The sequence below is a fragment of the Mustelus asterias genome, chromosome 5, assembly GCF_964213995.1.
Source record: "Mustelus asterias chromosome 5, sMusAst1.hap1.1, whole genome shotgun sequence".
Classification (NCBI taxonomy): domain Eukaryota; kingdom Metazoa; phylum Chordata; class Chondrichthyes; order Carcharhiniformes; family Triakidae; genus Mustelus; species Mustelus asterias.
Window position 1 is genome coordinate 74317610 of NC_135805.1, and position 12625 is coordinate 74330234.

The 12625-nt window shown below is 39.1% G+C and overlaps 1 protein-coding gene across 2 annotated transcripts in view; it reads left to right on the forward strand.

Annotated features, from left to right (window-relative positions):
• Positions 1-12282, forward strand: part of trmt11 (tRNA methyltransferase 11) — a 72600-nt gene extending 60318 nt beyond the window's left edge. Inside the window, exon 13 of one of the 2 annotated variants that reach the window (XM_078213711.1) lies at positions 11101-12282. In XM_078213711.1, coding sequence (XP_078069837.1) covers positions 11101-11232 — 132 coding nt within the window. In that variant the 3' untranslated portion in view covers positions 11233-12282. The remainder of the gene's footprint in view (positions 1-11100) is intronic. The other variant, XM_078213712.1, reaches the window with a different exon arrangement.
• The last annotated feature ends 343 nt before the right edge of the window (positions 12283-12625 follow it).

The following is a 12625-nucleotide window of genomic DNA, read 5'->3' on the forward strand; positions in this document are numbered from 1 at the left end:
TCTTGTCACTGCGTTACAGGATAGATGCGGTCGGACTAGAGAGGATACAGAAGATATTTGCAATACTGTTGCCAAGATTGGAGAATTTTAGCCATGAGGAGAAATCGTATAGCATAGGATTGTTTTCTTTGGAACAGTGGAGGCCAAGGGGAGATTTAACTGATGTGCATAAAATTGAGGGGCCTAGATAGAGCGGATAGGAAGAAGCTATTTCTCTTAGCAGTGTGGTTAATAGCCAGGAGGTATAAACTTAAAATAATTGGCCAAAGGATTAGAGAGGAGTTGAGGAGTAATCTTTTCACCCAGGTTGGTGGATGCAGAAACCCTGATTGCATCTAAAAAAAACAGTTAGATATGCATTTGAGATGCCATAACCTACAGGGCTACAGACCAAGAGCTGGAAATCAGGATTAGACTGGATAGCTTTTCCAGCCAGCATGCACATGATTATGTTGAGTGGCTTCCTTCTGTGTCGTAAATCTTTCTGTTTCTAAGGCAGGGGATTTCTGAAATCCCCAGTGCAGCTAACCACTAGTGCTACTCTCTCTCTCCAAGGAATATATCCTTCACTCACATAGAGAAGTTCACAACTTACAAATGGCAAACATGTTGAGTACATTAGCTCTGAATGGCTTAATAAATTGAATTCATTTTACCCGGTTTTTCTTTAGTTGTGTAGAAAAGGTCAATTTTTAAAAAGTGAGTGCAGGGTGGCATAGTGGTTAATACTGCTGCCTCACAGCACCAGGGACCCAGTTCAATTCCAGCTTTGGGTGACTGTGTAGAGTTTGCACATTATCCCTATGTCTGCTTGGGGTTGCTCCGGGTGCTCTGGTTTCCTCCCACGGTTCAAAGATGTGCAGGTTAAGTGGATTGGCCATTTGCTTCTCTACACCTACTGTCTGTCCATTTTTTCCTTCCATCTCCCTGTTGCGCACATCTAATAATATCCTTCCTTCCTCTTTTTCTCTGCCCCACTTTATCCCTCCTCCTCCTCCTATTTGCCTTCTCTCCCTTAATTTAACCTTCTTCCCATACCAGAGTTTGGTTATTCCATTGTCTTCTAACTTTCTTCACCTAAATATTGGATTTGGTCTTGACTTTGCAAGTGCAGCACCACACTGACATACAATGCTGCTGAACTTTTCCTATATGATCACTCCCAAGGCTCTAAGTCCTAAGCTGCTTCCCAAATATTGTTCTATGTTAGTCTTTGTTACTAATAGTCCTGGTTGCTTTGTAGTCTGGTTGACTGCTGAAATAAAGGATGTGGGAAGTAATGCAAGGTCTGTTGTGGTGAAAAAGAGAGCCCCTAGATGACTGTAGACTGGAGTTTGGGAGGAAACTGGCCTGCAGCCATTAGCGGTTCCCTTTGGAGCTTCTCGTCACAGAAGTAACCCTTTCCTTCACATCCCATAGTGTCCCATACCTATGTGTTCTTAGTCTCCCATTCTTACCAAGCTTTTTGCTGTTCCCTGTCTGTTGTCAGGTTTGTTCCTTCATGCACAATGAATGCTCCTTCTCTTTACTCTGCCTCCACTCATTTCTCCGTTGAAATCCATCAACACAGCTGCCCTCTCAGCCTCCCCGCAACTGTGCCACCCAAGGATGGATGATGAGATGCCCCTTGCTATTTCTATTCTCCCCTCATCCCTCTTAGCCATCTATCTGTATTCTTCAAAGAAGTTTTGTTTAATTCCAGAACATAATGGCTTTTTAATAAAAGATCAAATAGTGCAGGCACTTTGCTGTCATGGTTAGGAGTCAGAAAGAGGTAACCCTGACAATTTGTCTAATTTGCGTAGGAATGGACATAGCTGTTGGCACACCTCAAAAACATGACTTGTGTCTGACCCACTACGCCTCGTCCCCCCATCCAACCAGCTGGGCAAAGCTGCCTCTTCTACTTTTCCCTTCAGTATTGATTATCAGATCCTTAAGAACTGGAATTTGTTTTTATCTTACAGAGCAAAATTATTTTAAGAAGCAATTAGATTGGCACTTGAAGGAATTAAACCTGCAGGTCTTAAAGGGATAGAGTGGAGAACTGGACTGACTGGATTGCTCTGCTGAGAGCTGGCAGACGCCTGATGGGCCGGGTTGCCTCCTTCTCTGCTGTAAATGATTCTCTGACTCTAGAAATGGCAGTTGCTGAAATGAGTAACAAGAGGAAGGTACTGTCTGACAAAACTTGCTGACTTTTTAAAAAGTAAATGACAGAGCTCCCTAGATGTAGTTTCAAAGTGGGATCACAAAACTTTCTGGAAATATTATGCCAAGATTTCACACAAAAGGCTGTCAGCTACAAGAATCCAGAGCAGAATATGGACTGGTAAAAAAACAGAAAGTGAAGATACCCGATAGATGTAGGGCCTGATTTAAAATTAAAGTTTATTTATTATTATCCCAAGTAGGCTTACATTTACACTGCAATGAAGTTACTGTGAAAATCCCCTAGTCGCCACATTCTGGAGCTTGTTCAGGTACTCTGCGGGAGAATTCATGCAGACATGGGAGAACATGCAGACTCCGCACAGTCAGTGACCCACAGTGGGAATCTAACCCGGGCCCCTGGCACTGTGAGGCAGCAGTGCTAACCACTGTGTCGCCATGGACAGATTGGACAGAGCTTTTAAATTAACGATCTCTATTCTTCCTAATCTACATAAGTGAACTGGATATAGAAAGCAAATGTAAAATGTCTAATTTGCTAATGACACTAAAGAAGTACAATAGTTGAGACCGCTTGTGCAGAAATTTTTTAAATTGTTATTGTAATTTGAGCATAGAGGTAGTTTATAAAAATAAACACTGAACCTGACAATAATGGTAGATTTGTCGGGCAAGATTGTTTGGTCTCCTCTCAGTGTTTTTCTCACTGGAGGGAGGCAGCGTGCCATTCGCTGGTGGTAGAATCCTCTGGTCCTACTGCTGTCAATGGGAATTCCCATTGAAGCCACCCCACGCCGCCAGGAAACCTGTAGCAGAGAGTGTGCCGCCGAACAGACCGGAGAATCCCGCTGACGTGACCAGTCGCCACTTTCCAGACAGTGTGATAAAGCTAATAGAAAGTGGGAGTCTTCACCGCTTGCACTAAGGCTTTGCACAGTGCTAGTCATTAATGAACCTGGTTCAATGTGATCTCTGTACTACAAACAATATAGACAATTGAAAACATAAATGAGTGCCAAAACTGATCACAGTGTAAAGAGAATGATCACTAATGAAAAAGAACAAGAAAATTAAACTTTCTATGGGAAGATGATGACATTGAAGCATATAAAATAAGTGATATAGAATTTTACTACTTCAAATTAAACCAGTAAATTAGCAGTCAGGACATTAACTTAAAAGTTATTGGACAGAACTAAGTACTTTTTATTTCTTGCAGAATGCAATATGTTTAGAATAATCTACCTGATTATCTTAATATTTTTATTTAGCTGCACTATAGGCTAAACAAGCTGATCCATTCTGCTACTATGCAGTGACTTTGCTCGTGAACAACATTGTTTTTGAATTTTAGTGCTGGCATAATGCCAGGTACAAAGGCCATACGTCCCAATGATTGAATCAAACAGCATATTCCTGTAGTTATTTAGGCAGAATACAGACAGAACTTGATCAGCCCATGCTTGCAATCTCCAAAACAAACCATCTGCCGTGAGGTGTGATTCTGCGATTGGGCGGTACTTGCTGAACAATCATGAGTGCGCCAATAGCAACACTAAAAACAATCAGTCGAGCTTGTAACATGGTTCATTTACACTTACTAAAAGTAGCATACGTTCATACAGAGGGACCTGCTTCACTGTAAACAAAAGGAACATGTTTCAGGTTTGCACCTATTTTGAATTAGCTAGGGGCTTGGGGACCTATCGTTTCCCATTGCCTTCTCCATGGCAATGACTTGGCCAATGAGAGTCGATTTGCCAACCAGTTGGCATCCTTTTCCTCTGAGGTATAAGTTGTTGTGATTGTTTAAAATTTGGCATTCTTGCATTTACTCTGATGAGTTCAAGACAAAAGATTTGACGATATGTCTTTCTTTACAGCAATATTAATTAGAATTATTTAATAGCTCAAAAGTTTTTAACACAAAATGATCAACTACTGACAATCAAAATCTATATTTCCTTTCTTTGGCATAGGCATATTTTGATAAGAATATCACATTTTCCCATTTGTTCAACCTGCTCTATACTGAGTCAAAAAGATGTATAGATAGACAATGCAAGTAGAGCAATGGAAAACTGCAGTATCCCAACACCTCTAGAATGAGGATACAAAAACAGGGCAGGATGCTGGATGAGAATCTTCACTGTTTGCTGGCTTTATTGGTGCTAAATGTTTAAAAATGTTTGAGTAGACAAAACCCAGCTCCTAATGGCACTAAGTCTGGCACTAATTTTCATCCTTCATCTGAGCGACTATAAGAATAGCTAGCGTGGAAAATGTAAATCTGCATTCAGATAATGAGGGCACCCATGTTAAACTGCGGATAATCTAATATATTAAGAATGTGGTTACATACAGGGTTACACTGGTTCTTTCTACTGGCTACTTTATATGTAAACATTGACACTTACTGGGCTGTTGATGTTGCAATTTTCATGCTTTCGTGCTGCTTTTGAGGATACAGGTGGTAGCTTTAACAATGTTTTGTCTGTAACATCAAAGCAACCAGTAGTACATGCACAATGGGAACTAGAAAATCTGTGACGATGATTTAACTGCTAAATTATGAGATGAATGTAATAGTATAATATAATTTAAAGAGATATTTGGTAAAAGGTAGCTGTGATACTGTTTTAAAGTACAGATAAGATACAAAGCAGTCCAGGTAAAAAAAAGACAATGTACCAATTACACACAGCAACCTTTGGTACATTAACTGGTAGTTAGAGGGACCAGCAGAAGATGGAGCCCCGGACAGAGTTCAGTGATGATATGAAATCAGATACAGAAAGAGAAATGAATCGAGGAAAATAAAAACTGGATTAAGAGAGAGGGAAGAGGATACAGAAAGGGAAAGTAATGGATTTTTAAAAAATTGACATTTTTAAAATCACCAACAAATACCTGTCTAAAAAATTAAAAGCAGGATCCATAGCATTGAATCATAAAAGATACCTGCAGTACACTGACTACTTAAAGAAAATAAAATCTGGATGGGAACAAAATATTTCCTAAACAATCATTCGAAAACAATTTTCTGTTTGCAAGATTCCTGTTGGATAGAGTGTGATGTGTAGTGATATAAGCGGTTTGCCATGAGCTCAAATTCCAGCATAGGGATTTGATTTGATTTGATTTATTATTGTCACATGTATTAACATACAGTGAAAAGTATTGTTTCTTGCGCGCTGTACAGACAAAACATGCCGTTCATAGAGAAGGAAACGAGAGAGTGCGGAATGTAGTGTTACAGTCATAGCTAGGGTGTAGAGAAAGATCAACTTAATGCAAAGCAAGTCCATTCAAAAGTCTGACAGCAACGGGGAAGAAGCTGTTCTTGAGTCATTGAGTATTTTGAAATTTTAGAAAATCTGGATATAAAAATGTTTTGTCAGAAACAAACAACTCGCCCACAAATATCCTTTAGACAAGGAAACCCACTGTCCTCACTTAGCTAGGTTTATGTGTGACTCCAGTCCTATACCAACATGGCTGACTTTTATAAAAGCAAAATATTGCGGATGCTGGAATCTGAAACAAAAACAGAAAATGCTAGAAAATCTCAGCAGGTTTGACAGCATCTGTGGAAAGAGGATAAAGCCAACATTTCGAGCCTGGAGAGGGGTCATCCAGACTCGAAATGTTGGTTCTTTCTCTCTTCATAATTGCTATCAGACCTGCTGAGATTCGCCATCATTTTCTGTTTTTGTGGCTGACTTTAATCTGCTCTCTGAAATGGCCTCTCAACCCATACGATTGTACCAGATGGCTACAAAAAAAATTATTTATTTTATTCAGAGATATATGTATGGCCAGCATTTATTACCCATCTCTAGTTGCCCTTGGAGGACAGTTGAGAGTTAACCACATTGCTGTGGCTCTGGAGTCACATGTAGGCCATACCAGGTAAGGACGGCAGATTTCCTTCCCAGGACATTAGTGAACCAGATGGGTTTTTCTGACAACTGAGAATGGTTTCAAGGTCATCAGTAGATGCTTAATTCCAGATTTTTTTTATCATTAAGTGGCTGTTCATTTACTGGTTAATTGGATCAATTGGCCCAACACCTTCAGTCATTGGCAGGCCACACCACTGCCGTCCCCACTTCTGAGAATATCCTGTGGCAATGGGAAGACATCGGGTTTCTTTCTCTGTCTCTTCTGATGCTATTTTCTGAACCCTCCTGTCTCCTAGCTTAGGTCTAAATTTCACCAGCCCTCTGGAGCTGTTTCAAATATTCTGCCTAAATGTCTGTCAACATTTATGGAGAAGCTACGACATCTTCTCCGGAGCCTTCAAAAAACTTCTTACTACAACATTTATGGATGCATTAGAATTTTGAGACTCAGACAAAGATTAAACAAAGTCGCAGTTTTCTTTTGAGTGTATTGCAGGAGAAGTTCTTTGGTTTTGTACATTTTGGAAAAGAGGACACTGAAATGGAATAACTTTAGTGGAAGGAAGAAAGTACTTTGTTTGAAAGCTGAGAAGTTTTAGGAGTTGTAGCATAGACCCTTTCAGTTGATTATTGTCCAATTCTGGATTATGGCTTCTGTGGTAAAACGAGCCCATTGAAAAAATTAATCCTCAATATTAATTGTTATGAATTTTCTTGCATAATTCTTTAAGAATGAATTGCCATTTAAATGTTGCCCTGCAGTAAAATAATTTATTTTGGATATATTTTCCAATGACATTCCCCTCCTATAGATTTCCCAGTTTCGTGTCAGCGGTTTTATGTCAGAACTAGTTGTCCTTCACAATGTTTATAACTGTATGATTTTGCACAAGTGGTTTCTATAGCTACTGTACAGCAGCAGATGTAGAGCAGTGAAAAGCTGTGATAAGAAAGACAGGCTTTTTAAACAAAAACCAGACATGGGCAATTACCCTGAAGCTGAACTGAGGCCCATTTGAGTAAATGTAGGATATGAATCTTTAAAAAGTGTAAGCAAATGCAACACTACCTGATACTTTCTTTTTCCTGTTTATAATATGGTAATAGCATAGCTAATAACAGATTGGATATTACAATTGCCAGAGCAATGTTTTAGGTCAGCAATTTTTTTAGAGGCCAATTGTCAAGGGTTATTTGGAAGTTTCAGAAGCTGAGGTGAGAAACACACGGGAGCAATTTTCTTTTGTTTTGTGCTTTCAAGTGCTGTTTGCTGCTAAAAGTTTACAGATAGCAACATTTCTCTCTCCAAACAGCTGGTGTTTAAAGGCTGGTAAATGAGTTGTGGTTAACATGGCAGTAAGAGACCTCAACCAATGATTATGTTATCATTTGAAGAGGGTCTGTAAGTTTTAATGTAATAATAGTGGCACAAACCACTGGAGGTCAAGGAAGACACTGTTTAACCCTCTAACATCTGAGAAGGATAAATCAAATTTAGAGGTTACACATGAGTCCAAATAAATGCATTTCTGATCCAAGCATAAGATTCCATTATACTAAACTACTTGGCATTCACTTGTAATTTTGTAGTAACTCTTGATCCAAATGCAACATTAAAAAAAAATGCTGATCCAAGCACAAAATATCTCGAGTTATCTGGTTTCAATGATTCGCATGATAAGACAGCGAGTCTATTGGTAAAGGCTCTGTAAAACATCCTGCTGACTCGAGAAAAAGATTTTGTTCAGGGTGTGACTGTTTTTGTTTCGATTGAATTGCTGGGTAAAAAATTAAATAGGTTGCGGTACAGGGACTTGAAAATTGGCTGCTTTTAACTGCAGTTTCCTGATCCAAGCATAACCTTCCTTGATAAATTAGTTTGTGTTTAATTGGAATGGAATTGGAATACACATTAAACAGGAAATAAAGTTACTGTCTCTTTCTTAATTGCTGCATTAGAGAGATAATGATATTTATTAGTAACATTAAATCTAATTATGTCAAATATCTGTATGCATTTTAAAAACAATGGAACAATTTTTCCAGAGTTAACTCTATAAAAGCCTTGGGAGATTGAATTAAAATACTTATTCTTTAACAAACTACAAGCTTTCTTTAAAACCGCATGTTCCATGCTGTAGTTGATTCTAATAAAAAGCAAAATAAATGCACTATTTCCGACTAAATTATCTTACTTCAACTATCTCTCCCCACATTTTCTCTGTTCTGTCCAGAAGTACTCCTGGACTTTCATTTATTGACCATAGCTTTTGTTCTCTAGTAATAATTTGGATGCTTCCTTCATTACGTTGACATGTCATTGAGTGAGTTGATAGTAAGCTTAAACAGGCTATTAATTTTTTAAAATGGGAGCAATGACGAAAGAAAAAGTGAGGGTTGCACCAAAAAAAGGCCAGGTCCAAATTCTGGTGCGCTGAGTTAATTAATCTCGGGTTGGTAATACTGGTTCTGTTAGATCAGCAGAGCGTGCTAAGGGTGAAGGAAGAACTAAATAAGTTACCTGTTCACAGTTCTGTTATTTCCCATGAACAGAATGTCAATTTGCATGTCTCCACTTATATGTCAAGAGTGGCCATTATTTTCTATTCATTCATGGGACATGGGCATTGCTGGCTGGCCAGCATTTATTGCCCATCCCTAGTTGCCAGAGAGCAGTTGAGAGTCAATCACATTGCTGTGGCTCTAGAGTCACATGTAGGTCAGACCAGGTAAGGGCGGCAGACTTCCTTTCCTAAAGGATATTAGTGAACCAGATGTTATTTTCTGACAATCGACAATGGTTTCATGGTCATCAGCAGATTCTTAGGTTTTTGGATAAGATTATTGGAAAATTGTTGGTACTTATGAAACTGTACCTTCAGGAGAAGCAGAAAAGATAAAGGGAAGAATGTAAGAAACAAAATAAAAGTCAAGAGAAAGAAATGAAATATATCTTACATTGAAGAAAAGTAGATTCTTCATTACGCCGAGAGAGAGAGAAAAGAACTGTCTAAAACTTGCCTTTCTATATGGATTGACACTGGTTCAACAATCTCTACCTTTCAGAGCTTCTTCCAATTTCCTACAATAGAGGATGTGCTCACCTTCTATAGTTGAATGAATTAGTTAGTGCTACTACTTAGCATATTCACAAGCAAACCACTGACCCACCTGTGCTTTTGCAATTAACATCTTCCATGCATCTTGTAACTGCATACCTTAATTACCTGTTGTCAGATTTCGCATATACTTTAGGCATCAGGTTTTTCCATTATAAATTCCTATATACACATTTATAATGCATTACATTTTTCAATAATATTAAGTTATCAGGTAATTTTTTTCTTGTGAATCACTTAATGCTTTCGTTAAAGTTTCACCTGAAGAGTGCAACATCTACCAAAACCTTGGCAGGGACTTGGAAGTTTTGTCCAGTGCTGTGTCTCTGAATTGGATTTGTAATGTGAAGTTTGAACAGTTTCTAAGGATGTATTGGCACTGTTCTGTTAGCTACTCATTTGCTTTAACTTTTAACATTTATTGATTTGTTAATAAATACTGAAAAATGAGGAAAAGTTTAAAAGTTTTACTGATGTAAAATTTTGTCTTGTGTTGTTTCAAAAAACAGGGTGGTAACATGCTTGTGTACTAGGTGTTCTGACTACGTACCTTTATTAGCTTTGTTGCGTTCTGTAAACTTTAAAAAACATATTAATGAAGGGTGTCAAAGAGTGAGACTGGGCTCAGAGAGAACGCAAGGGGAGACACCAGGATAGGAGGTGGGGAGCAGTGGGGGGGAACTGAAAAGTAGGAAGGATGGGGGTGGCATGCCCATCAGCTTTCTGCATTATGGTAAATTTGCCATCGGTATAGAAAGACTCGGATGGCTTTCCCACTCAGAGCTGAGTTGCATCACTTAGGTAGCCAAATAAGGGCCCTGTCCCACTGCCACTGGCGTTTTACCTGCAGCAGGTGGGCTTTCCATCACTTGGGTAGATTGGCAGGTAAACCCTGACAACCTCCCTGTAGGTGCATGAGAGGGCTCTCCTGATCAGACACTTTCTGGCCACAGAGTGCCCGCCCTTCCCTTATTAGCAGTGCCATCCCCATGGCAACAGGCCCTGCCCTCAAAAGCCACCGCACTTCCCTTTGCCATGCTCTGCCTCACTGGCTGTGTAATTCTGATCCCACTTGCCCAACGGTGGCAATCTGTGTTGCCTCCCCACGCCGGTTGCAGTTCCAACAGTGGCCACCGCTCCCAGTGACACTGCCAGGATTGCTGCTCCTCCGATTGGAATTCTGAGTTGGAATTCCACCGTTAAAAGTCGTTAAATGATACTGCCAATGGGAAGTGAACTTCATTTTTATTTAATATTACTTCAAGTTTCAAGCAATAGTTCAGTTGAATTTTTAAGCCAATTACTTTTCCGCCCTTGTTATTGACAGTTACACAAAAAATAATGCTGACCATATAGACCTGTAAGACTGGGATTCTAATTTTTAACATCTCTGAGGTAGATGATGGATGACTTCCTTAGTTTTAAATTGATCTGGTTTTTTTAAGTCGAAGTTTGAAAGCAGTCAAAGTATATTTGAAGGAAACTGATAGAAAGGGAAATTAGGAAGGGCAAGAAAGGAGGAAACTTGGTTAAGTGGGAGGAGGCCTCTGCATACTTCTCTCCTGTCCTTGGAGAGGAGCAAGTGCCAATGGACAGGAGTGGATTGCATATTAAAGGTGAGGTGACAGCAGAAAGAGGAAATGGAGAGAATGTGGAGAAACATCGGATAGTTCCAAGGAGAAAGTAGGGGTAGTGTTAGGGTGAGAGTGCGATAGGAAGGGTAATGGATAGTTCACCATAAGTTCATTGAGAAGAAGGGCAGGGAGGTAATGGAGTGGTATATCCAAATATTTATATTTCATGTATTTTTGAAGCCTAATTAATTAGAATTCTGTTTTAGTTAGGCTAGTAGTAGATTAGTGAATAATGTATTTCAAACTAATCTATTTTCCTTCTTCCCTTAGGATAAGGATCGATATGCCCATCTTATTGATGCAAAGTATAGCCCATATGTGGGCCACAATTCATTCCGCGACAAGTACTTCAGTGGGGTAACAAAGAAGATTTCTAAAGAAAATGAAACTACACAAAACTAAACAGTTAAAACCTATTTTGAGTTGCAGAAAACCTTTTAGTTAATAAATAGATAAGGGCCCATTTTATTTGGCTGTTATAGCTTTCTTATATGTGAGAGACAGAAATGATTAGTATGAACTGTATTTTTTATATGAAATGGCCAAACGGAATATGTATAAACAGTCAAAACAATAAATGTCCTTTTGTATGAATTAAGTGCATTTGTAAATAATTTCTTTGGTATGAAGGAAGGCACAAAAGTATCCAGTTTGTAAAACAAATCACATTAAGATGTCGTAAAAGGTCAATATTGAGACGAAACAGGTAATCCTACCACTTTATAAAATAGCGTTAAAGGACAAGTGGACATAAGTTCAAACTAGTTAACAGTAAATTAATGAATGGCAATTAGGAGGTATTTTTACAAACAAAGAATGAACAACATTGAATATTGAAAAGTGGATATGCATGTAAAGAGAGCAATGATGGTAAAAATACCTGGAAAAATTAAGAAATCGTGGAATGACTTGCAGTTTTTCAATGCAATTGCATGACTGTAGGATTTTCTGGCACGGGTGCAATATCGGCAGGACCAGAGATCTCGCCGGTGTGAATAGTTTAGGTGTCATTCTGGTAAATATATTCTGTACTCCCTCGCAAGCCAATGTATCATTTCCTATGGTGTGGTTGGCAAAACTGCTCACAGTACTCCAAATGTGGTCTAACCAGGATTTTGTATGGTTTAAGCATGACTTCTATTTTCTTTTACTCTAACTCTCTACATATAAAGGCCTGAGCACGGTTGCCTCACAGTGCCAGGGACCCGGGTTCGATTCCCGGCTTGGGTCACTGTCTGTGCAGAGTCTGCATGCTCTCTCTGTGTCTGCATGGGTTTCCCCCAGGTGCTCTGGTTTTCTCCCACAGCCTGAAAGATGTACTGGTTAGATGCATTGGCCAAGCTAAATTCTTCCTCAGTGTACTCGAACAGTGTGGCAACCAGTGAATTTTCACAGTAACTTCATTGCAGTGTAAGCCTACTTGTGATACTAATAAAATAAACTAAAGAATTCAATTAGCTTTTCGATTATTTTCTGTACCTCTTCATGACACTTTAATGATCTATGTACCTGGACCCCCGGAGTCACTCTGGTCTCCTCTGTTTCTAGCTTTTCACCAGTACCCAGCTCTATCATTTTTAGATCCAAACTGGATGACCTCGCAGTTGTCTGCATTGAAATCCATTTGCTGCAATTTTGCCCATTTACTTAATCTATCCATATCTCTTTGATTGTATCCTTCTATTTGTACTGTTTACAACAGTGCCCATCATTGTGTCATCAGCAAATTTGGATATGTGGCTTTCTATCCCGTCAGCCAAGTTGTTAATAAATACTGCGAGCAGTAGAGGCCTTG